We start from the raw sequence: 27,988 nt of genomic DNA on the forward strand, positions 1-27,988 counted from the left end.
GTGTTTTTCGGATGTGATGATGGCAATAAAGCGCCCAGCGGACCGTTTTTTCCCCCAGACGATCTTTTGGGTTCATTGCTAGAATAGAGATGACCGCCAAGGGGTAGACGAACAGAGTTTTACCTGACTGATTTTCACCTTTTTCACACTTAGGAGACTTCCGCAACAACATCTTAAGGTTTTAAACAGGTGAGTTTTGCTGAAGGTAACATTCTTAAGTTTATTCTATTCTATTCTATTCTATTCTATTCTATTCGCTGCTTAAAAGTACTTTAGTAGTTTGTGTCAGTGATCACTTAAAATATTTTGTTTCCATGCTAAATTAAATTTTGAATTAAAATGTGTAATTATATATGTTCATGTAATATATATATCCCGCATAACCTATACAAAAACATTATTTGTGAATTTTTACTAACTTCTTCACTTCGAGATGTCTGTTGTTTACAATGTTTGGCACTAAGGCATAACTGCGACACACAAAGAAATGATGGTTTGCCCTTATGGAATTTTTGACTTAGTTTAACAGCATGAATAAATGTTTTAAAGAGCAGTATATACGACATTTGACTTTAATAATTTATTTTAGATTGATTTAAGTTATGTATTTAGTTGTATGACAAGGAAACTGTGTGATTAATTTGTGTCAACACGTGGTTCCAGCTCAATTTCTGAAGAACATTTTGTTGACGTTCCCTAAGTTCTTTGTTTTGATACATTTTCGTATACGGAAGTGACCGCTAGAGGTCAGAAATGAGCATGTTTAGTCTAAAGGTGAATTCACCTGAGGCAATAAGAGCAATGCAAGACAAACAAAAGGTTGCCAGATTTTCATGACAACGTCAACTTAAAATAGGCCTATTATTTAAGATGATAAGGCTAGTTGTGTTTTGAAAGTCAAGCATTTTAGAACATAAAAACAATTCAAATATCGTTTTACCTTTTATTTAAAGAAGATTTTAGTGGATGATTGTCTGTCATGTTGACTGAAAACATGGCAACACTTTGTTGACATTTTAAAGTGGGTAGGTTATATCAGCTCTTCCCTCAGCATGTTTAGTCTGAAAAGCTGAATGTATTTTTTTTTTCACTTTTGATGTTTTATCTACCACAAAAGATTACAAAATCAGGTCCCACTTTATTTTAATGGTCTGTTTGTAGAATTGAAGTTACATTGCATCTACATGCCAACTAATTCTCATTAGATTATAAGTAGACTGTTAGGTTAGTTGATCTGCACTTGCAAAGTTTCTTATAGTTAAATGTCAGTTAAATGTCTGTTGAAGGAGCAGTATCAACAGATATATTAAGCAGACAGTCTACTAATAATCAAATGAACCATCAAAATAAAGTGTTACCCAAAAGCAATATTATTTTCTAAAACAAGCTTTTGATTAAAATTTTTTTTTTACTTTCAGCTGAGGCGTCATATTCTTCTATTGTCTACAGGGCCTTGGGCCTCTCTGGTCTAAAAGAAATGGTACTTATTCTGGGCAGAAGACTAAACCGGGAGGACTCTGGAGTCCGTGAGTCTCCAGCAGTCAAGCGAAAGGTCCTGGAGATGGACAGCAAACCCGTCAGTAACCATGATGTGTTTGATTTCTCCTCCGGCCCGTGCCACTCAGACAGTATCCTGCAGATGTTCAACGAGTTTCGTGATGGCCGTCTGTTCACAGATGTAGTGATCAGTGTGGAGGGTCGTGAGTTTCCATGTCACCGTGCCGTGTTATCCGCATGCAGCAGCTACTTCCGTGCAATGTTCTGCAATGACCACCGTGAGAGCCGTGAGATGTTGGTGGAGATCAATGGCATCCGTGCTGAAGCCATGGACACCTTCCTGCAGTACGTCTACACTGGTCGTGCCCGCATCACGACAGATAATGTGCAGTTTCTTTTTGAGACCTCCAGCCTCTTCCAGATTAGCACTTTGAGAGATGCCTGTGCCAAATTCTTGGAAGACCAGCTTGACCCTTGCAACTGCCTGGGCATCCAGCGTTTCGCTGACGCTCACTCTCTCAAGCAACTGGCCAGCCGTTGCCGATCTTATGCCCTGCAGAGCTTTGCTGATGTGGCCCAGCATGAAGAGTTCTTGGACTTGCGCAAGGAGGAACTGGAGGAGTACATCGCCAGTGACGAGATGGTCATTGGAAAAGAGGAGACCGTGTTTGAGGCAGTGATGCGCTGGGTGTACTTTGATGTGGACCATCGCAGAATCATGCTCAGAGACCTTCTCAATCATGTCCGCCTGCCCCTGCTGCATCCAAATTATTTTGTGCAGACGGTAGAAGGTGACCAGCTGATCCAAAACGCACCAGAGTGCTATCAGCTTCTTCACGAAGCCAGACGCTATCATGTGTTGGGCAATGAAATGATGTCACCTCGAACCCGTCCACGCAGGTATTACTGGTGTCCTACATTGCTATTTCCTGTGCCGTGAGCAGTCTTTACCAAATGTAGGGCTTAGAAATGTGTAAGTGCACTCAAAACAGCTGCTTGTTCAATCTACTTATTTAAAATGAGCTGATATAACACAATTCTAGAGATTCTTTTGGGCCAACCTAATTGTTTTATGATCAATCCACTTACTGTAAATTGGTTAACTTAACTGATTTGTGTTGGGACAGGAGGAATTGTGTGGAACCCTGCATTTTTTTCCATTGAAAGCAAGCACCAATGTTTACATACTGTACAACAAATGCACTAATTGGTTTAAGAAAAATTCATTGCTACCAAAAAGTTTGTTTACTATAAGCCTAAATCTATTGGCCACCCTGAAACAATCAAGCAAATGTTGGATTAGTAGTCATTATTAGTTGTCAAATTCTTCTGTTATTTCCTTAATGATCAAAGAAATTTCTGGAAACTTTTCCAGATATGCTATATTATATATTCGGTCCTCCTCAAAACTCGAAGGCATGTTTCAACAAGTGTGTGTCTGAAGTAATTTAAAGGCTTGTTTTTTTTTTTTTATAGCTTCACACTCCGTAGTTGATAGTTGGGAAACCCAATGCTCTAATTTATGGATATAGAACAATTTGAGCTGCATTGTAAGATTGGCGAGACAGTGCAAGAAGAGACAACCCCTTCAGGCCCCTTGTTCTGCTGAGGGAAAAAAAAAAAACTTGACTTTGGGCTTGCCTGTACACATTCTTCCTCCACGAGCTTCATAACACACAAACACCTGAGTTTCGAAACCTGTTCCTGTTGACCTGATCCTGCTTGCAGCATGTGCTCTTTGTTTTTGTTATGTCTAGAGGAACATGAGTGAGGAGGAGGGGGAGGGGAAACTGCACACTTGTGGTGTTCTCAAAGTCATCAATGTTACATAGTTTATTCATTAACAGTCTCATCACAGACTTCTTGAAGAAAGGTACAGCACAGTCATTAGCAGGACTGTAGCCCCAGTCTGACGCAACCAGCTAAACTGACAGAAACTGTTAAATCTTCATGCAAAACAAAAGGAGAGTGCTTTGTTTACACCTCCACATACCTGTTTTTCCTTTGGCTTGATGAAAAAAAAAGCATAACTCCTCAGATTTATAGGGTTGTTTAAGAGTTGGTGTCAGATTACAGTTGGCACAAAGTTGCAGTTCTGCCTCTGTTTCCAGGCAGATTTGGGATGGTTGTTGAATTCTAGGATAGGGCCTGACTGATCTTTCCTAATTATTGTGTGGGTGTGATGCATTTAGACTAATTACATCACACATGAAAGACTGATCTGATTTTTCCATTTTTGCATGAAGTGACTGATTTTTCCATTATTGAATGAAATGACAGAGTGACAGGCACAATTCGTTCTAATCTCTTTCCCCCAGAGAGGGTATTCAAAGTTCAACTCTAACTTTAGAGTCTTTGCATGTGCACACTCTCCAACCCCTTGAACATTTACACAGAGAGCACAGTCTTCTAGGCAGATGATTTCAGGGAAAAAATGGTGGGGGTTCGGTCTGGATGAAATGTGTTTGCCTGGGGATTGGTTCTTTGCACAGGGAATGCATGTTGTGCTCCGGGCACCAGTAGACAGTCATTTACTGCTATTCTTAGAATTGGAAACGTGCTTCTCTCATTTCAGTGTCAAAGCAGAAAACAAATAGGCCAAAATGACACAAAAACAATATGTAAACAATAAGTTTTCACAGTGCTAAAAATTAGGGCTGCTTTTTATTGTTTCAGCCTTGATATCGCCATGTGATCATTCGCAATAGTCACATCGCGAGCATACGCAATTTTGAGTCTGGATTATACTTTTATCATTTTGCAAGTGTTTTAGGAGACCCGTGACCCATGTGAGGGTTTAAAAAGCATTCAGAACTAAGAAATTGTACCATTTGTAACTTTGACAAATTAATAAGGACTGAGTTGTTTATAAAACGAAGACTATGCAGTATTATTTGGTTGTTAAATTTCTGTATACCCAGGGCTTAATTTGTGCCACTTCGGATCCCGCACCTCTGAAATGTAATCCAGCACCTCATTTTACCGACCCCTACCACCCTGCCCCCCATCCGCTGTTCACTTTTACTGTCTTCCGCGACTCCCCATCCCTTTTGACTTTTCGTACGCAACACGTAGCGCTTCACTTGCGTCCGCGACAACCAACACCCCAACCCACCGCCACCCATCACCCCCCCCCCCTCCCCAACATACTCCGGTAACATGCCAGGTCCGTTACCCCAATCTGTTCCGGGACCTCGCAATTCACAAATTAAGCACTGTGTATACCTAAATACAGTTGGATTTATCGGAAAACAATCAAAAGCTGTTTTGTAATTGGTCTATTTTTCTTTATTGAATTTATCTACGCTTGTAGATTCTTGTATTTTGTGCATATGTACTCTGCTACAGAATCATTCCAATCAATTCTTGAATCCCAATTCTTCCAAATTTCTTCCAAATAGTTATTCAACTTATATAAGTGAAATTGTATTCATATCGGATTATATATCGCTGAATAAAAAAACATCGCAATGTTAGATTTGTCTAATATCGTGCAGCCATACTAAAAATAATGTCTGGAATGTTGTAATTATTTTTTAAATGAATGATTTATATTTGGGCGTCACTGTCATCGTGGGTAGCACGATTGCCTCGCAGCAAGAAAATTGCTGGTTCAAACCCCGCCTGGTTCAGTAGGCATTTCTGTGTGGAGTTTGAATGTTATCCCCATCTTGGCGTGGGTTTCCTCCGGGTGCTCCAGCTTCCCCCACATTCCAAAGACATGTGGTATAGGTGAATTGGGTAAGCTAAATTGGCTGTAGTGTGTGTGTGAATGCAGGAGTGTATGGGTGTTTCCAAGTGTTGGGTTGTGGCTGGAAGGGCATCTGCTGCGTAAAACATCGCAGATACGTTGCTGGATACGTTGGCGGTTCATTCCGCTGTGGCGGCCCCTGATTTATACAAGAACTAAGCTGAAAAGAAAATTAATAAATGAATGATTGATATTTGTTCATGTGTTCAAATTGATCCTACCATGTCTGTGCAGGTCTACTGGATTCTCTGAGGTCATTGTGGTTGTCGGAGGATGTGAGAGGATGGGTGGTTTCAACCTGCCATACACCGAATGCTATGATCCTGTTACCGGTGAATGGAAATCCTTAGCCAAACTCCCAGAATTCACCAAGTCAGAGTATGCCGTGTGTGCCCTCAGAAATGACATTCTGGTCTCAGGTAAGCATGGACATTTGTAATATCATTCTTCTTGAGCTCTAAATTGTTCTGTTAGCAGTGGCGGAAAGACTTGGCTTGGTTTTGTTTCCTGTTGAGAGAGGAAGTTTTTAAATGGCAGTAGCCTTTTGTTTATAACATTGACGGGAAGATGATTTGCTAGTTGCTAGTGCTATTTGGAGGGGAATTGTAATGGTAGACAACATTTGATTGGATTATAATTTTGAAAATCTCATAAGTGCACGATGAGCTATGGGCATTTTGCTCTGATGTAGAAAAACTGCATTTTGAATGTTGATTTTAGTGATGCATTGGCATAGGGCTGTGTGATAAGGCCAAAAAAAGTAATCAATGTAAAACTGTTTTGATCACTATCACAATAAGTGTCAAATCTTGATTTCCTTCTAATTTAAAAGCAGATTTTTGAAAGACTTCATTATTAAAGTTCATTATTAAAGTATTTTTTTCTATTTTCAGAACATGACAAACATACCAGCCAGATATTTTCCACAAATCTGAAGTACAGTATTTATAATCATTAATATTTTTAAAAATTGCAGAATTTGTTCCTTAAGTTTGAGATCACACAGTAACAATTTATAATTGTTTTTAAATATTTAAATCATCATAATTAAATGTAAAACTATACATAAAGCAGCTTAATACCTTCCTGAAATGTAAAAATGTAATTTTTATTCTCAGGTTATGCTAGTTGCTTTTCATTGTCAATCTTAAGCCAATTTTAATAATTTGTTTTGGTTCAATTTGGAATTTCCTCAACCATTACAGAGTCTAGGGGATTAGAGAGAGACTCCAGCTTGGCCCCACCCTGATCCAATATGTAGTTTTTATGACTACTGTAAGACAAGAACTAACCTGAATACATTAAGTGCAAATATAAGTGCACAAATCTATAGCTCAATAATGACAATTACTGTAATTATATTCAATTTCTCTTCAATACACAACCCCATTGATAATATAACACAATTATTATGCATATCTCCAAATTCTTCGCAAAACCATGCTGCAGCTACTAGTACAGTGAATCCAAAAAATCGACTTCTAACTAAATCATTCATGACCAAGCGTTTCCTCTGTTTGTTTGTGCTATAGAAAACATCGGCACCATTTTATTACAACTAAATGAGAAACTTTTATTTTCTTCGTTAAATTCAAGTGCGTCTTTAGAGCTTGATCGATTCAAGCTCTATAAGTAAACCTAAACGTGTTTGGAATTAAACTGTCTCTATGGCGCAGCCGTAGTTTAGTTCCGCTTTGAAGCATAACATCACATTCAACATTTATTGAACACGTCACCATTTTATCACCCAACCCAATTAGCATATAGATGACATCAAAGCCAAAACACGTTGGGATGTCTAATTGGAAACGATCAATCACGGCACTATGTGACTTGTCTATGTATGCCTTCCATCTGTCAATCCTGTCATTTATATCTCAATTATTGTTGATGACCCAGTTTGATGTTTACCTCAAGGCTGATTTAGTCAGCAGGGGTTTGTTAGGCACAGCAGGGCGCCACGCATTACAGAGCAGCTCGCTTTGAACAGCAAGCAGGTTCAGCAAAAAAGACACTGTGAGACATAATTAAAAGAGACCAGGACTACAGCTATCTCATGAGAAAGAGCGTTCGAGAGAGAGTGAGGGGGCTGGAATCGTGAGCGATCGGTTTACATTCAGCATGTGCCAAGCACTCACGTGTCTCCATAAGAGCCGTCCTGCTAGTTAACTGTTTTTTTTTCCTCTAGTTTCGACCTCCTTTAGGTTCATTCCTTCCCCTCACGTCTTTTTTTTTTTTTTTTTTTTTTTTTTTTTTTTTTTGAAGTTTGTTCAGTAAGCCAGGCCAAGTTTTTTTTTTTTTTTTTTTTTTGCGAGTCTGTATGTGTGTCAGGCTATAAATATTGCATGTGTCAAACTCTAGATATGCGAGTCAGAAAATAATGGAAAATTGACAGAATAGAAGGATGATTTTCAGGTCGAGCAGCTTTCAAGTCCAGTGTGTTCTTTCCACACGGCTGGTGCTTCCTGAAGAACTGGAACGGTTTTTGTAGATTAGGTTTGTTGGCATTATCATGTGTGTGTGTGTGTGCGTGTGTGTGTGTGTGTGTGTGTGTTAACTGATACACTACCAGTCAAATGACTCATTCTTTATTATTACTATTTTTACAAACATTGCAAGAAGGTTATTCAGGCGATGATATAACAAATGGACTTATGCTGTGGTAACTAAACATATATTATACAAATCGAAATGGTCTTCTAGTTTTAGGTTATTATGAACATAAACTGACTGGCCAAACTGATGAGTTGCAGTGTACATTCCTAAAAACAGAGGAAATGCTTAAGTTTATTAATGACAACAAACATAATGAGAAAACAAAGCAAAAATCTGCACATTGTTGCTTCAAAAATGCAAAAAAAATTTCTATGTGAATTTTATACAGTTGACGTTTCAAGGATTTCATCAGATGATGATCTTTGGTGCTTTGTTAGAATGTTTTTTGTTTTCTTCTGGTAGTGTACATGCGAATATTGATTTCATTTATTTTCCTTCGGCTTAATCCTTTATTTATCAGGAGTCACCAAAGCGGAATGAACCGCTAACTATTCCAGCATATGTTTTACACAGCGGATGCCCTTCCAGCAACAACCCAGTTCTGGGAAACCGAATAATGATTTATTTTTTATTTATTGCATTGCACAATTCTTTTCATAAGTGTATTTCTGGTTTAGCTGGTCTCTTTTAATTATTTTTCCTCCTTGGAATGATATCAAAACTGGGACAAGATGTCCACAGTGATGATTTTATTTTTCCATGATGTCTTAATGCGTTTATAACAGATAAGATTACATTCACCAAGTGTTTCATGGGTCATTTACCTATTCACATTGTTGCATAATGTAATAAATTGTGTGTGATATAAAAGACTTGTTGTGATTCTTTCAGGGGGAAGAATTAACAGCAGGGATGTCTGGATGTACAACTCCCAGCTCAACATCTGGATCAGAGTTGCGTCCTTGAACAAAGGCCGCTGGAGACACAAAATGGCCGTCTTGTTGGGAAAAGTGAGTTCAGCCTCTTCGCTATACACTAGCATTGTCAGATTTTATGGTGCATCAGTCTTAGATGAAAGCACATGAACCCCACCACAAAGTAGTAATTACTGTATGATGGGAAATTATATATAAGAAAATATGGAAAATAAGACGCGACCGATGAAGCATCTGAATTGATTCTAAATTTGTTTCATTTATTAATATTTTTAACATTTACAATAGTTAAGATAAAATAAATGACCGTTTGAAGAAGTTAAATAGTAAAACCTACACAAACACCCATCCCAGCAAGCGTTTTTTTTTTTTTTGTTTTTAAAAGATAGATGCCTAAACATAGATAGATGCCTTAACATAGACTTGGCTAAAACAAGGCTAAATTTGGGCTGTCAGTGAAAATCTAATAGACATCTTAGAACACTAGACTAGTCATCAAATAAACAGAAATGAATGAATGACTACACATATAAAGTATGTCTATTTAACGACTAGTCTAGTTTTGGGCTATTCTTAGATGTCTATTAGATTTTGACTGAAGGCCCAAGTTAAGCCTTATTTTAGCCAAGCTGTCTATGTTTAGATGTCTATTAGACGTCTATTAAACACACACTTGTTTGCTGGGATTGTTTATTGATCATTTTCTAGAAGTAGGTTTAAGAAATTGTGTTGAATTTGATGTATAACGTAAATATTACCATTTTGCTTCGAACTAAGTGATTTTCTAAAGAACCCAATTTTGTAATTGGCTGTAAAAATGTACTTTCCAGGAAGACCTGAAAGAATCTGAAGACCTTGAATTGCTAGTTCAGTTGTGATTTATTAAAGTTAAACTCTACAATAGCCATCTAAAAGCAGGTTTGGACACATTTTTTAGCTTTATGTACACTAGACCTTCTATTAGTGGACTGCAACACATATTATTATGAAGGCAAAGACTGTGCATCCAAACAAATAAGTGCCACTTTAAAGATGTCAACCAAATTTGGAATACACTAACATCATGAACCCTCAACTATGAGCAGATCTACACAAGTTGAGCCATTACATTTAATACAGTTTGATTTGCAGCAAGGGTAAACATGGTTTGCACCAACCACAATTGGGTTTTTGTGTGGTGAACTATTGGCTACTGAGACTACAAACCCATCAAACCATTCAGAAACCAATAATAAACCAACATTCCAGTGTTTCATGTTTTTTTTATTGGCTTTTGCAATGGTGGTTTGCGTACTTCTATAATTCATAATTGTCTTTCACATATAGAAAGGGGTGTTGTTAGTTTTTTTTTTAGCATATTTAGCTTTCAGCCTTATTCGCACCCTTTATAATTGATCGATTGTTTGTCATTTGTTGTTTATTGTCTTGTCTAGAATTCCTATATGGTTTTCAAAGCCTGTTTGTCCCTAGTTTCCTGCTTGAAACTTGTTCCTTGTTTTCAACAAAGTGACATCATTACAGCCTCTCCCTTGGAGCTGATTTGCTTACACTGCAGATTTTAATAATCAGTAACTGACATTGAAGCAATCGGACGCATTAACGGCCTGTACCATTGTTTAAGGAGCGCTGCCAAAGCCGTTTGGATCTGTATCCTTCAGTTGGCATTGCATCACTCTTATCAAGCTGTTTTCAGCATTTCTTAACAAACGTAATCAGCTCCAGAGATCTGATTTAGTTTGGCAGGAGGTTGAATAGCTTTGTTCTGTCCTGTTTGCGAAAGATCTTATGCTTTTTATGTACTCTGTGAGGAACTAGCTCAAAGGTTCAATAAATTTTAAAGTGTCTTGTTTTGAATGGAAGTAACTGGGCCAACAAAAGCTACTTGTGCAATGAGTAATTAACATGCGCTTGTAAGTTATAGCCAGTCGTCTGCTTGAACGCCTCTTTCTTTTGGTTTGTTTGTTTTGATGCTTTGTATTGTGGCTTATTCAGATATTTTTCACTCGGCTTCCTGTCTCTGGCTGTCTGAAATAGTCTCTTTGTCTTTCTGTTGAGGCATATAATAGTTGTGCTTCAAACTCATTTGACTCCAAAAGATCATTTGGGTTTGTTTTTCAGCAGCAGCTCTTTAGATGTATAGATATTTACTGGCTGTGGTTTTGGTTATGGAAGATTTATGGGTAATAGATGAAATCTAATCAACTGAAGTCAAAGGCTCATAAAAGCTTGTTGCAACTTTTAATCTTCCAATTCAGTTTTTTTTTTCTTCAAGTTATGAGAAGTCTTAGATGTGTGTGTGTGTGTGTGTGTGTGTGTATATATGTATATGTATATGTGTATATGTATATATGTATATATATATGTATATATATATATATATATATATATATATATATATATATATATATATATATATATATATATATATATATATATATATATATATATATATATATATATATATATATATATATATATATATATATATATATATATATATATATATAGCACATTTCATACATATTGATAATTCAAAGTGGTTTACAGAAACAAGAATAAAAGAATCAAGAAAATAAAAATTATTAAAAGAATAAAAAAAAATGATTAAAAACAGATTAAAATGTGTTCAAAAGAATGAAAAAGAGAAAAAAAAGACATAACAGTGCGATCTGTCGGATGTAGCACAGTGCTCACTCAGTAAAGGCACATCTAAACAGATGTGTTTTCAGTCTTGATTTGAATGTGCCTAATGTTGGAGCACATCTGATCATTTCTGGAAGCTGATTCCAGCAGCGGGGGGCGTAGTAGCTGAAGGCAGATTCACCCTGCTTTGAATGAACTTTTGGAATTTCTAATTTACTTGATCCTAATGGTCTGGTTTGTATTCAGTGAGAATATTTGTAATATATTGAGGTCCTAGGCCATTTAGCGATTTATAGACCAGTATTAATATTTTAAATTTAACATTTTATTCTGAAAGTAACTGGTGTGTAAAATATGTGCTCTAATATTCTGGTTCTGGTCAGAATCCTGACAGCTGCAACTGTCTTTTTGGGAAGACCAGTGAGGAGAATTACAGTCATCCAGCCTACTGGTGATAAAAGCATGAACAAGTCCTCACTAAAAACAAAGCGTTTAATTCTTGCAATGTTTTTAAGATGATTGTATTTTGATTTAGTTACTGCTTTGACATGGCTGACTTCAGAGTTACACCAAAACCTTGCTTTTACCTTGAGAACCTCAACCTTATAATCTTGCAGTTACAAGTTAAAATTATACAATTCTTATTTTTTTCTCAGGTATATACTTGGAACAGCAAGTGAGTGTAAGAAATTCACAACTGAAAAAAATAAAGTCAAGGGGGAAAAAGTCAGAAATGCAAAATGTAAACTAGGGGGAATTTACAAAATACTGTTTTAATTAAAAAAAATGTGCACACTTTAGTTATTCTTTTGCTAGAAAACAGAAATTTTGACTTAAAAATGCAAACTTTTGAAAATAGAATTTTCAAATAGTGCAAGTTTTTAAAAACAATACCAATATTGTCCCCTCGGTCCCAAAGACACTGACAAAAAATTATTCATTGGGTTTACAATTTTTTTTTTTTTTTTAGGGTAAGCAAACAGTTTATTGGGCTGAATTTAAACAAACAAATAAAGTTGAACATTACTACATTTAATTTGCTTGTTTAAATTTAACCCGTACAAATAGCTTGTAACCGCTTACCTTAAAAAATGTGGTAAATCCAATGAATCCATTATTTCAGTGCATGTAACCTCCTTGGTCTAAGCATTCATGATGACAGTGATGAACTATAGAAATGTGTAGTTTCTTTACATACTACTGCCAGCTACTGGCTTGGCATGCATAATACAGTGTTTAATTTGTATCATTTTTGTGTATCCATGTGAACAGAAAGTTTTGACCGCATAGTCATATATATATATGGCAAGGCAAGTTTATTTCTACTGTATTCCACATTTCATACACAATGGTAATTCAAAGTGCTTTACATGAACAGGAAAAAAAGAAACAAGTATAAGAAAATAACATCAAAGAATAAAAGTTATTAAAAACAGATTTGGAAAAACTTCAAAAACCCAATGAAAAAAAAAAAAAAGTATGAGTTCAGTTGCAACTTTTTTTCTCAGAATTTGTGAGGACAAACTCGGCAATGAACTTTCGTACTGTTTTTGTCCAATAGTAGAAACGGGCTTTCATAGACATGGTAAATGGTTTTCCACAATCTTTTAAGGATCTAATATGAGCTATGCTGACACTAGTTAGATATACTGCACATGAGTATTGTGCGATACAAACTTATAATTAACATTTAAATGAAAATCATGACTCACATCCTCACACCCTGTCAGCATATATTAGTCTTCTCACTTACGCACACTGAAAACAGGAAACTAAATTCGAACTGAAGGCATCTTATAATCTCTGGATGATTTTTTTTATTTAATAGCTATTACAACATATCTGTCCCAAAGGTAATAGAACAACAGAATCTGAACAAAGAGCTCATCAGAAAGCACATGGTTGTGTTTTGCTAAAGTCGCGTGTTGCCCCTCAGTGTTTGTGCATGTTCATGCACCGCCACTTGTTCGACCGGTTTTCTCGGTTGTTCCATTAAGGGAAACATGTTTACCTTCTTCTTTTTAACAGCATGGAGACATGAGGCAGGAGAGGGAGGCGAAAAACTCTTCCACGTGTTTTCATTTGAGAGTGAGCGAGAAATTTCTCGAAAATCTCTTTGGGTACTTACACAAACAAGAGTGATTGAGTGATGTGTTACAACACGGAACTGTCAACATTTTGCACTGAGGTCATGTTTTTTTGCAGCAGTGATGTTTTTGATCTATTGAGTGCTGCCAAAATGTCTTCTATTTACTGTAATTAACAACCCAGGTCAATTAAATGTCTTAAACTGTGGTTTTAAACCTGAATTTAATTTGCATATACTGATTTCCACCTGTTACCCTTATGCTATTCATGTAAACAGGCTTTCTTATAAGTGATTACATAACGGCATGTTTGTTTGTGTTTTGAAATCATAACCGGTGTAAACCTGAAAACTGTAAACAAGTTATTTTTGATAACACTTTACAATAGTTGCATTAGTTAATGCATTTATTAACATGAACAAACAATGAACAATACATTTATTACAGTATTTGTTCATGTTAGTTAACATTAACTAATGAAAACACAGTTGTTCATTCATGTTAACTTATGGCGCATGTTAACTAGCATGAACAAATACTGTAATAAATGTTTTGTTTATGTTAGTAAATGCATTAAGGAAACTTTACTGGGAATGATGAAGCTTTTTAAAAAAAAAAAAATGTAAACCAAGAGAGTCAATCTGCTGGCACAGCCAAAAGTGTCGCGTTTACCTAAAACCAACTCTGTGTGATGAACAATTTCCTAAGAATGGACATTTGTCATCAGGCTGTCTTGATCTGGTTTGTTTAGTCCACTGACGTAATAAAAAGCAAGTCTAGAGTTTGTCTTGTCTCTAATGCAGTGCTAGCCTCAAGGGTTGTGCGTGTGTCTGTAGCAAGACCTTTGTCACATATCCATTTCAGATTCACAGTATGAATAGGTAAACAGAAGTTCTTGTTTGCCCAGATCTACACACTCCGGTTCACCTCCAGATTGAGTCATCGACAAACGTCATGCGTACAATTCAAAACCGATAAATGTTTACCTACATTACGCAATAATAATATGGTGTTTAAGATGTATTTGGATTGGCCTTCATTCAGATTTAAAGGGTTAATTCAACTAACCAAAACTGAACATTTGTCCCCATGCTATTGCGAATCTATTTGGAACACAATTTAAGATATCTTAAAATCACATTTTCCTCCTTTGAAGTCTGACACTTGAAAATGTTCATGAATACATTTAAAAATTATAAATAATAATACATGAGAAGGTAAATGAAAGCCTTATGGGTTTAGGTCAAGATGAGTAAGATTTTACGATTGAAATTTAGGTGAATTAACTCCTCAAGATCAGTGATTTTACTGGGTTAGTTCACCTCCAAATGAACATTATTTCAAGTGTTGATCCAAATCCTTTTGAAACACAATTGAGGCTATTTTAAATGGAATCCAAGGGTGCTTTCACACTAGCACTTTTGTTCAGCACCGAAGTCTAGAGAGAGAGAGAGAGAGAGAAAATATTGGAAAATGAATGAAAGTCTTAGTAGTTGGAATGACATGAGGGTGAGAATTACATTTTTGCTGAACTAACCATGCAAAATCAGACGAAAAAGGGTTAGTTGAACCCAAAATGAACATTCTTTCCAGCGTTATATTTGAACACAATTTAAGATATTTCAACATTTGTCTCTGTCCCTCTGGTGGAAGTCTGTTCATCCAAAATATTAGATATTAAGACTAACCTCATGAGTTTGGAACAATGTGAGACTGAGCAATTTCATTTTTAGACATCAATATCAGTGAGTCATTTCAATATCAGTGAGTAAGTTCACCCCAAAACGAACGTTTAATTCCATTGTTGTTCCAAATCCTTTTGGAACACTACTGAGGATATTTTAAATAAAATCTAAAAGACTTCTGTTTTTCCATTGAAAGTCGAGAGACAGACAAAGAGAGACAATCATTTGATTGTAAAGCAGTTAGTTCACCCCAAAATGAACATTTGTTCCAGTGTTGTTCCAAATATACTTGGAACACAATGGAAGGTATTCCAAATTAAATCTAAAAGATTTCTCACGTTCCATTTGAAAGTCAAGAGAGAGAGAAAAATATTACAAAATAAATGAAAGCATTGGGAGTTTGGAATGACATTTGGGTAAGAATTAAATTTTTGGGTGAACTAACACCACAAAATGAGGTGACAAATGGTTAATTCAACCCAAAATGAACATTTCATTCCAGTGTTAGATTTGAACACAACTTTGACCTTTGTTTCTGTCCCTCTGTTGGAAGTCTGTTCATCCAAAATATTCATAAAGTTAAAAATAAATAAATAAATAAATAAATAAATAAATAAATAAATAAATAAATAAATAAATAAATAAATAAATAAATAAGCCTTATGAGTTTGGAACATGAGAGTGAGTGAATGACTAATCCTTCAATTTCCCATTGTGTTTGTCTCCAGGTGTATGCTGTCGGTGGATACGATGGCCAATCCCGACTGAGCAGTGTGGAGTGCTATGATTCCTTTTCGAACCGTTGGACAGAAGTGGCACCCATGAAGGAGGCCGTCAGCTCGCCAGCCGTGGCCAGCTGTGTCAACAAACTGTTTGTGATTGGAGGAGGACCTGACGACAACACATGCTCTGATAAGGTTTGTTGAAGAGTCTGACATACAGTGTTGAGGAGTAGGGCGTCTTTGAAACCGCCCTGTTAGTTATCTGTCATTGTGTATTTACTGCATGTAAACATGACATTTTATTTTTGGGTCACGCTACTGGAGGGTGTGACGCGCTTTGTTTTCCAATATAGTCATCTTGGGATTTCTCTAGGCAAAGCTGTGGATGCAGTAAATCAGCTCTTATTATATAGTTTTACTTGAGATGTTGTGTTTGTTTGTATTGCTGTTTTTATAGTAAATACTCACTTTTTATGTCCTGTTAGATATTTAAAGTAAAGTTCAATGTTTGAAAAGACTTGAGGGTAAAAAATAAAGAGTATTTTCATTTTTGGATGAACTGTAATTTAAATTTGTTCTATTTTTATTGAAGTATTTATATGCTAATATAGCATGTGTTACTATAAATATATTTATTTGGTGAATTAAATTAAAATAAAGAATAAATATATATTAGAAAACGATTCAACTAGATCTTTATTTAAAGCTTATTTCCAAAATAGCTTCAATTTTAGTATCAGTTGCAGTAAATTTACCATGTGATATACAATTGAAGTCAGAATTATTAGCCCCCCTTTGATTTTTTTTTTTTTCTCTTTTTTTAAATATTTCCAAAATGATGTTTAACAGAGAAGGAAATTTTCACAGTATGTCTGATAATATTTTTTTCCTCTGAAGAAAGTCTTATTTGTTTTATTTTGGCTAGAATAAAAGCAGATTTAAATTTTTAAAAACATTTTAAGGTCAAAATTATTAGCCCCTTTAAGCTATTTTTTTGATAGTCTACAAAACAAACCATCATTATACAATATCTTGCCTAATTGCCCTAACCTGCCTAGTTAATCTAATTAACCTTGTTAAGCCTTTAAATGTCACTTTAAGCTGTATAGAAGTGTCTTGAAAAATATCTAGTCACATATTATTTACTGGCATCATGGCAAAGATAAAATAAATAAGTTATTAGGTATTAAAACTATTATGTTTAGAAATGTGTTGAAAATCTCCATTAAACAGAAATTGGGGTTAAAAATAAACAGGGGGTGAATAATTCAGGGGGGCTAATAATTCTGACTTCAACTGTATATAATTTAATATTTATTTTAAGTTAAGAGAAAAAAACATTAGCTTTAATGGCTTCAGTTAATGGGATAGTTCGCCCAAATATTGTTCCAAACCTGTTAAAAACTTGTGAAATGAAATTGTGAACAAAGTTGGTAGCCATTGACTTCCATAGTAATTTCATTCGTACCGTAGAACAGTGTTTCCCAACCCTGTTCCTGAAAGCACACCAGCAGTACACATTTTCAATCTCTCCCTATTCAAAAACACCTGAATCAAATCATCAGAACATTAGAAGAGACTTGAAAAACCTGAAATGAATGGTTCAGATAAGGGAGACATGCAAAAGATGTACTGTTGGTGTGCCTTCAGGAACAGGGTTGGGAAACACTGCCGTAGAAGTCAATGGCAAATGATTATTAACATTCTTCAAAATATCTTCTATTGTGTTCAACAAAAAGAGAAACACATGAATCTTTGCATCCACCTGAGGCTTATTTACTTTTTCATATTTGGGTGAAGTGTCTCTTTAAATTAATCTTCGATGTCAATGGCGAATGATTAAACATTCTTCAAAATATCTGCTTCTGTGTTCAACAAAAAAAGAAACTGACTAATGTTTAGATCCACTCAAGGTTGATAAAAGTTTTCAGTTTTGAGTGAAATATCTCTTTAAAATAACCATGGATTTCAATGGCGAATGATTATCAACATTCTTCAAAATATCTTCATTTTGTGTTTGGATCCACTTGAGGCTAATTTACATTTTCATTTTTGGGTGAACACTTTCTTTAAAATGAACAACACTGCTCAAACTCATCAATATTCTGTAACCAAGTTGAACCAGAGGTCATTCTACACTTAAATACATTCTCCAGACAAATTACAGAAAGTTTAAGTATACAAAGCCACTACTATAGTAACTACCACATTATGTGTGAACAAAACCAAATTGATTTCTTTAACCTGAGTGATTCCTCCCCTTGTTAACACGATGGCATCTTGTTTGCTTTTTACACTGTGGTCAGAAAGACTTTTTCCTTTTAGAGGCTGGCTTTGCCTGAGCTCAACAATAGATTGAAGATACATACTGTAGAGTGAATGTACCTTCCGCTGCCCCCTAATGGAGATCAACAGCTATGACCATCTGACCTGGATCTGTCAGGCCGCTCTGATACATTCTCCAGGTGTCCCATTGGAGAGAAACGCTCAGTCGCAGATATCTCATTGGAATCACTTAATGTATTTCACTGCGATTCAGTGCAGTCAGCTAAGATTTAGTTCTCAGCAAAACTTTTTTGGACTCATAATTCCACGTTGTTTTTCCAAATTTGTGATGGTTGGTTTGAAGCCCAATGGCGACGTTACATTTTTTTGATGCAACAATTGCTAAAGCTTGTACAGTATCATGATTTATGGAATTATTACGATATTGACATAAGACGCAAAACATATTACTTTAACAGGTATAATAATAAAAATAGGGCGGCACAGGGGCTCAGTGGTTAACTTAGCACTCACAGCAAGAAGGTCGCTGATTCAAGTCCCGGCTGGGGCAATTGGCATTTCTGTGTGGAGTTTTCATGTTCTCCCCATGTTCGTGTGGGTTTCCTCCGAGGTGCTCCGGTTTTTCTCACAGTCCAAACTACAGTATATGTGAATGAACTAAACTGGCTGTAGTGTATAAGTGTGTGTAATTGAAAGAGTGTATGGGTGTTTTCCAGTATTGGGTTGTGGCTGGAAAGGGATCCGCTGCGTAAACGTATGCTGCAATAGTTGGCGGTTCATTCCGCTGTGGCGACCCCTGATAAATAAGGGACTAAAGCCTGGTTTATACCTCTGCATCGAGTGATGGCGTGACCCATAGGGATTGGGGTAGGAGCGGAAGGAAAATGAATAAATGAATGGATGGTAAAAATAACTTCATTCTTGTGCATTGCTTCGCACATACATATTCAGATTAAACAATTTTTTAAACGAATTAAATTTCAGAAGGATTTAAAGTACAACAGGTGACTATACTCATTACTAGGCCCACACGGAATCTGTGCATGCAGAATTCCGCAGATTTTCCCCAGATTTTTATCAGAATTCCACAGATTTTTAACCCATCCTTATTTCTGTTTATTTACTTGTGTAAATGTGTGTAAATCTATATTTATTCAGTTTTTAAATGAATTACAGTAATATTATTGACTAATATGAACGTGTTCGTTTGATTTATTTACAATACTGTTTGTAAAGTAATATTTTCTGTCTTTTAGTACATATATGAAAGACTTGCTTTGTTTACCAAATGAAGATTGGATCTAATTAGATTTGCATTTTAAACTAAATACAAATTATACAAATAATTTTTTTATTTCACATATTAAGGTTTTAGTTATGACACTCCCAAAATTCCGCACAAATCTGCAGATTTTTAGCTAAATTCTCAGCAGAAATAGCAAAAAATGTCCGCAGATTCCATCTGGCCCTACTCATTACTAAACTTTAAGCTAATTTTCCAGTGCGGTACAGTTCAGTACTGCTAAAGTGGGTGGGATTGGCGCTATTGCTTTAACAGCATCATAAACGCAACATAAACAAACACTCAACATATAGATTAGTGTTTTTGAACCGTGGCTGTCATTAATTAAATATAGCAGGTTTTGTGTATCATTTCACATATCCAATGATGCTGGTAGTGATGCATCTCTCAGACCAGTTGGCGATCAACAGTGTGTTACGTTTTGGTAATGATGCAGTTCGCTTAGAACGTCATACTATAAAAAATCAGAAGTAGGGTGAACTGAACATTGTGGAAAAGCCCTGACCGAAACCACGATGTACCATTCAGTGGAAAAGTGTCTTTAGTAAATGCATTAATTGCTAAATTTGACACACTTTATGTCAATGTTAAGGTACTTTTGCATGGTATGGTGCTTTATGGCTTACTTTTAAAGGCTTTTCCACTGTTTTTCCATTACTTTTTTTTAGTCTTACTTCTGGTGTGGTCCCATACTGTAAAAACTAAATCCGTAAAATTTACGCAAAAAAAACGACAGCTGTGGTTGCCAGTATTTGAAAGTTAAAAATACAGTACAAACTGTAAAAGTAAGTTCTCATTTATACAGTAAACTACCGTATTTCATTAATTTATAGATGTACAGTAATACTGTATGTCTGTATTTTGAATCGCCAACGTCTACACATCTTTTGTTACACAGATAGGCACGTTAACACAGCCATCTGCAGGTGGTGATGCGGAAGTTACATAATGAACCAATGCTCATCACAAATAACTTTTCCCACAAGTAGTAAAGTGTATCACTATGTAGAAGGTGCTCAGTGTCATTCACACAGCTACTAAACCCCAGTATGGTAACACACATAAAATTAAAGTCAGGAAATAAACATTGTTTATCAACATTAGATGTAACATACATCTCTAGTCTACATAACTGATGGGGAAACAACTAAAAAGATCTATAGTAATGTCAACAAAAAGCATAAAAAGTGATGTGCCATGCTGGAAATTCTGGGAAAGTCAATTTACGGTTATTCACCGTATATCTTAAGGAAACCTACTGTTAAACGGGTTATGGATTTTTACTGTAGCGTTTTTACAGTTTTTTTACTGTTTAAAATCATGGCCATTTTTTACAGTGCAAGCAAGCCATACATTATCAAAAACATGACCTGGACATACTGCTAATCACTGATTGGTCTGAGAAAACTGGTAGCGTCATTGGATTTGTGAAGCGAGGCACCAAACCCACTTTATTTATATTGTACATATGAACACAGAACTATCTGTAACATACACTGCCTCTGTGTTGCACACATTTGTTTGTCATGCTTACAATGATATCGTGTCAGAAGAGGTAGTGTTAATCCCACCCAGTTTAGGTGTCACTAAACTGCAGTGGAAAAGCAAAACCAAACAGAACCGAAGTAAGTCGAGCTTAATTGGTTATTAGTTCTATTGACTATGACTGTTAGAACTTTTAGATATGAGTTAATAAACATTAACTAGGAAACTTACATCATCTAAGTTAAATAAAAGTAATTTTCATCCTTAAATTGTATTCTTAAAATTAATATTCTAAAAACATTTTTATGTTTTATATATACATTTTCAGAATACTTTATAAAAGAAAATGAACTTCAAGAAGACTTAAAAATAACAACATAAAATGCTACTTAAGTATGTAGCAGAAAATATTTAATACAACAAATAAAATATTTAAAAATAGTAATAAATAACTAAAGATAAATGAATAAATAAAATAATAGACAAGAAAACCGCTACTTGAAATAAATAAATAAATAGAATTTTAATCAAATAAAATGAAAACCTAATTCTAAATCTTAAAATTATAAATAATGAATAAATTTCCTGCTTTCTTATAAGGAAGTTGGGATGGTAATGATGCAGCCTCTGATTGGTTGTAATTTGAAGCATGTTATTAACTTTTTTACAGTTGTTGTAGTCACGTTTCTGTCCTATTATTCTGCCAGATTGTTTGTGCCCGGAGCGTTCTCTTGCACAACTGTCTGCTCTTTCCAAAATGTGTGAAACCCCTATAATACTGTACATGCCCTCCCGTTTCACATACTCCACACAGAGATCAGCAGATTTTGTGTCTGTGTGATTATGTTTCCTTCTTTATCAGCCCACATGATCGCTGATTTATTGTTTTTGCAAGTTCATATCCCCTCAGGGTAGTTTCATATTTTTGACTACCGCAAAAAGTGACTTATCAACACCCTCATATCTAGAATGTCAGGAGAATTGATGTATGTGTGAGTAAGACTGAGGGGTTGTTTTTTTTTTTTTGCTACTAGTTGAAAGGTTTTGTTTGTAATGTACCAATGTGTGTGTTTTCCACCAGGTTCAGTGCTATGACCCCGAATCTGACTCCTGGTTGTTAAGGGCCAACATTCCCATCGCAAAACGATGCATCACGGCTGTGTCTCTGAACAATCTCATCTATGTTTCTGGAGGCCTAACCAAATCCATCTACTGCTACGACCCCATTGAAGATTACTGGATGCACGTAGTTCATACGTTCAGCAAACAGGTACTAGACCTTTTTTTCCCATAGACAATCTAAAAACTCAAACTAAAGTACATTTATAAACAGTTGCAATCATAATTATTAGCCCCTCTGAATTATTAGCCCCCTGTTTATTTTTCCCCCAATTTCAGTTTAACGGAGAGCAGATTTTTTTCAACACATTTCTTAACATAATAGTTTTTAATAACTCATTTCTAATACCTGATTTATTTTATCTTTGCCATGATGACAGTAAATAATATTTGACTAGATATTTTTCAAGACACTTCTATACAGCTTAAAGTGACATTTAAAGGCTTAACTAGGTTAATTAGGTTAACTAGGCAGATTAGGGTAATTAGGCAAGTTATTGTAAAACGATGGTTTGTTCTGTACTATCTAAAAAATATAGCTTGAAGGGGCTAATAATTTTGGCCTTAAAAGGGTTTTTAAAAAATTAAAAAATGCTTTTATTCCAGCCGAAATAAAACAATAGGACTTTCTCCAGAAGAAAAAATATTATCAGACATACTTTGAAAATTTCCGTGCTCTGTTAAGCATCATTTGGGAAATATTTAAAAAGGAAAAAAAATCCAAAGGGGGTTTAATAATTCTGATTGCAACTGTACATTATATTTTAGTTTAATAACTTAATGTGATTTTTTTTTTTCATAATTTTTAACTAGCTATAAAATTATAATAATAGTAATTAAAAATAATTAGTGTTATATTATTATTATTATGTGTCAGTTATATGCGTATTATTGCAAAATCTGGAGTAAATAATGTAGATTAATGTAGATAATACTTACTGTATAAAACATTACACAACGTACAGTATACACTGTGCAAAATGGCATTTTATTAAGTATTGCACATTTGGTGATTTGGCCAAATGTAAATAATCAATATAGATTAAAGATAATTTTACACTTAAATGCATGTACTATAGAAAATAATGCACCAATTATAAAAGCAAATTATGTGTAAAATACACTACCTGACAAAAGTCTTGTCGTTGATCCCATTTGTACTTTAGAGCATCACATAATAACTTGACTTCTAGTTGATCGTTTGAAAAAGTGGCAGAAAGTTGATTTTTCCCAATGAATCATCTGCTGAACGGCATCTCAATCATCACAAATACTGCAGAGGGACCCAAGGTTCTTACAGAAATCAGTCATGGTTCTTAAAATCATGGTTTGGAGTTAAATTCAGTATGGGGGCATGCAAGAGATTTGCAGAGTAGTTCAACAGCCTAAGGCATCAAGACATTTGTGCTGCCCATTACAAATTCTTCAGCAGGATAGCGCTCCTTCTCATACTTCAGCCTCCACATCAAAGTTCCTGAAAGCAAAAAAGGTCAATGTCCTCCAGGATTGGCCAGTCCAGTCACCAGAGATGAACATTATTGAGCATGTGTGGGGTAAGATGGAGGAGGCATTGAAGATGAATCCAAAGAATCTTGATCAACTCTTGGGGTCCTGCAAGAACGCTTTCTTTGTCATTCCAGATTACTTTATTAATAAGTTATTTGAGTCATTGCAGAGATGTATGGATGTAGTAGTCCAAGCTCATGGGAGTCATACACAATATTAATTCTTTTTCCACTGCACCATGACTTTATATTCTATACTGTACATTATTTCTGTTAAGTGACAAGACTTTTGTCTAAGCAAAGTCAGACCTTACTGTCCTAATTAAATAATTAAAAATCAAGGCATGATCATATTTTATTTAATAATTTATTTGGCAAAAAAGCGTAATCTAGAGCCGTTTGCCTTTCGTATAAGCCACTTCTGATACCAAATGATCAACTTTATAAGTCAAGTTATTATTTGTTGTTTCCCACCAAGGCTACATTATTTGGAGAAAAATGCAAGTAAAATATCTAACAATCCAAACTATTATTATCATTTTAAATATTTATTTAAATATATTAAAATGTAATTTACTCCTCAGCTGATACTGTAAAGGTGAAGGTTTCAGCAGCCATCACATGATCCTTCAGAAATGATTTAGATATGGTCATTAAATGTATAGGGATGCATTCAATAAATAAATAGTATCAGCAACGTTTCTGAAAAAAAAAAAAAAAATCATGCTGAACTGGTGGCACCTGCAGAAATATATTCTTTAAATATATCTGCATCAGATATAAATATCACTTTAATTTCTAAAATAAACAGGATTGCATGCTTGCGTATTTCACATACTCCTTTTTTTTCTATCAGGAAAGTTGTGGTATGTCGGTATGCAACGGAAAGATCTATATCCTGGGTGGACGTGGTGAAAACGGAGAGGCCTCAGACACCATCCTGTGCTATGATCCATCCACTGGCATCATCACGGGCGTAGCAGCGATGCCCCGCCCCATTTCTTACCACGGCTGCGTCACCATCCACCGCTACAATGAGAAGTTCTACCATTCATGACCTTCAAAAGCATGTTCGCACAGGGACGTAGATAAACTGAGCCTTGCTTTACATGGTGTAGCATTATAATGGGTAAGGTAGGTGAGTCCCAACCCTTAGTTCACAAGCTTTGAGACCAGTCGGTTAAACTGACAATTACACAATAACTCATTTCAGTGTACAGTATAAACAAAGGTATCAAATTCACATCTTACGGTTTAACAGTCTACCACTATGATACTCCAGGATAAACAGTCATTTTGACGGCAACATAAGCTATGTTTCCATCCACCTTTTTTTTGCACATTTTGGAATATAACTTTTTTTTATGGAAAAATGTGAATAAATTACGATGGAAACACATTTAAAGACTAAATCCCAGCATGCGCATCAAAATGTATGTGATCTCTTTTTAACAGATCATGTGATAACAAATTAATGTACCGCTTTAATGGACAAACCAGCAGGCGGACAACATTGTAAAACATCTGAAATGTTGTTTTGGTCATTCTAAAATCCCTTAGCCAAAGTCTGTCATCAAAGTGGTTCAGAATTATTATTATTATTACCTTTTAGAACTGCCATTGCTCAGTTAACAGTGATGATCTTTAGAGCCAATCACAGCAATTTCTGTTGAGCATGTGAACACAATTCACAGTCATACGTGTTTTATGCTGCATTCACACCAGATGCGGCTGAAACGTCAAGCGCGAGTGATTTACATGTCAAGTCAATACAAAGTCGCGAATAGAGATCCTGTGGCGCATTTTGCACGAATAAAGTGGCGCGAGTTGAGCGTTTTGCATGTTTGACACGCTTAACACTCATATCGCTGAAAGCCTCCATCATACAGGTATAGTTTATGAACTCACAGAGCTGGGTGCACCTATGGAAGGATCTAGTGGACGCAGATGTGGCGCCGAACAAATCTACACTGTTTTTCAGCCTTCATAAAGCACAGCTACTATCTTGATAAAATCCATGTTAGCCATTTAGCATTGAAGTTAGAGTCACCAGGCAGTGTCACCGGGTAGAGTCACCCTGCCCATGACGAGAATCTGCATCTATTTTAAAGTGAATTTAATGCACAAATGAAGCGAGTAAACTTAAAATGTTCACGCATCTATTTACGCACGGATATTGGTTTTATCTGCGCGTTCCACATCTGGTGTGAACACCGCATAAGAACTCGCTCATTGACACTCAAAAAGCATGCGTTTTTTAAAATTAAAATTACAGTTCATATATCTGAAAATTGGGTTCTTGTCAATTTAAAAATTGTGTACAGAAGGCATCATCACTGCACTGTGATTTCGAATTGAACCAAATCAATGACATGATAATCGTAACCAAATCGAACTGAACCGTGAATACCAGGACACAAAGGCTGCATTTACACTACATAGTTCAAGTGAACCAATTCCAAATTTTTTTTAATTTTTTTTTTTCTCTTATGTGGCACAGATCGGACAATAATATTGATTCTGATTTACTCAAATCAGATTCAGGCCTTGTTCATATGTGGAAATTTATCCAATATGAATCAGATCCGTGCCCGTGTGTCTGCAGTGTTAGCAGATCAGATTTTCACCTGTCAATGTGAGTCACGCGTCATTAAAAACCGTTGCGAGTCAGGGAAACAGGGAAACCACTGTAGCTTTATTACTCTACACTCTCAGAAATAAAGGTACGAGAGCCGTCTCTGGGGTGGTACCTTTTCAAAAAGTACACATTTACATCTAAAGGGTCCATATTAATACCTCAAGGGTACATATTAGTACCTAAAAAGTACAAAAGTGTACCTCTTAACATTTTTTAGGAACAAATATATGCTTTTGGTGTACCAATATGGACCCATTAAGTACAAATGTCTATCTTTTGAAAAGGTACCACCCCAGTGACTGCTTTTATTTCTGAGAGTGTACTTAGTAAATGACTTGCACCCGACAACATAGGATGCAAAGAATCTGGAATCAATCTGCTGGTTAGTTCAGTTATCTATTAATGTTTTTCTAGACGCATAAAAGAGTTTTCTTGTTGTTAATCAAGGAATTTGTTTAATAAATCCAGCATAATTTATTAACATATTCTTAAATCTAAAGTATAAATTGCGTTTTCATGAATTCTATTAAAGATAACAATTTGTTACATTGGAATAACACTGTTATGTTTCTACTCCGCATTTTCTCTCCATATGATTTCCCAAAATGCACATACAATATGTGGATGGAAACATAGCTCTATTTATATACAGTTTTTATATACTTACACAAGTATATTTTTATATACTGTTACCCAAATACATCAAAACTGATTCACAGCCATGAATATAGCTGGTCTCCATTTACCCAGTTATTGAATCAGTTTCACCTTTCCTTTTTAAGTGCCTTTATTTGTGTCAACTGTTTTCTTTCCATTACTATTATTGTATTTTTGATTCTATTTTAATGTATGGTGTAAGTGGTTGTTTTTGAATGGGTGAATGGTGTGATTATTTGCGACTGGTGGATGGAGTGTTTGATTGTGATGGATCAGTGTGTGTACAGTATCTATAAGTGTGTTTGTGAAGACTTAGACTGTGTGTGTGTGTGAAAGAGAGAGAGAGAGAAGATGTTAAGGCACAGTATAACGCAGGAACCACTTCTTATGAACTGTCTAATGGGTTCGTGATCCATCAGACACCAAAAAAATGATAGTGTTTCTTTTAATAATGGTTTACTTAAGGATTTGGGTGATGTCAGATGTGTTTTGTCGTTATGCTATCATGACATTTATTAAAAATGCAAAACAAAAAAAAAAACAGCATGCCTAATGTCCTCCATATGGAGCATTATGAAGTAGATTAGTCTACGCATTTGTATTCTGTATCATTTAGCATTTGCGAAAACCTTTGCATTTGATTTCAAATGATGTTTATAAGTGAATCATGTATTTGTCTTCACTTTTTTTTACTTATTTATTCTTGGTAGAATCTGAACCCCAACAAGGCACTTAATTTTTCAATATTTCTCAGTGTCCTGGATGTAAATATATATTTTTGTCTTCAGGTTTACTGTATCAGTAAGTGTTTGCATTGGTTATGCGTCAGCTCACACTCATCTCTCTTCTTGCTTTCTAATCTAAGCTCAGTATTTGTGTGTACAGTGCAGTGACGTAGCCGCAAAAGATTGCGCGCTAGGGATTCCAAGAGCGGTGATGTCAGCGTTGTTGCCTGCCTTTTGGTTAGGAGGATTGTTTAGTTTTGTCAGCTGCAAGAGCAGAACAATAGAAGGACACACATTGTTCGTTATACTCTGGGGAATTTAACATGCAACTGAAAGGCAAAACCCTGCTGTAACACAACATGGCCTTCCTTTAACCTTTTCGAGTGTTGCTTTTTGTTTTGGTGTGTAGTTTTATAACTGTATGTTTGTGTAAATAAACGTATGGACTAGTTAA

General features: G+C 35.5%; 1 protein-coding gene across 2 annotated transcripts; it reads left to right on the top strand.

Moving 5' to 3' along the window:
- Positions 1-17: 17 nt before the first annotated feature.
- On the top strand, positions 18-27,988 carry klhl24b (kelch-like family member 24b). 2 transcript variants are annotated; one of them, XM_056450210.1, is made up of 7 exons: positions 18-189; positions 1,419-2,397; positions 5,483-5,667; positions 8,636-8,754; positions 15,823-16,011; positions 21,972-22,160; positions 24,371-27,988. In XM_056450210.1, the coding sequence occupies exons 2-7, from the start codon at positions 1,478-1,480 to the stop codon at positions 24,569-24,571; spliced, it is 1,803 nt and encodes a 600-aa protein (XP_056306185.1). In that variant the 5' UTR covers positions 18-189; positions 1,419-1,477; the 3' UTR covers positions 24,572-27,988. The 2 variants fall into 2 exon arrangements, with proteins under 2 accessions (XP_056306185.1, XP_056306186.1); XM_056450211.1 differs by having other exon boundaries at positions 1,450-2,397.

Source organism: Danio aesculapii, chromosome 24 (genome assembly GCF_903798145.1).
Source record: "Danio aesculapii chromosome 24, fDanAes4.1, whole genome shotgun sequence".
Taxonomy (NCBI): domain Eukaryota; kingdom Metazoa; phylum Chordata; class Actinopteri; order Cypriniformes; family Danionidae; genus Danio; species Danio aesculapii.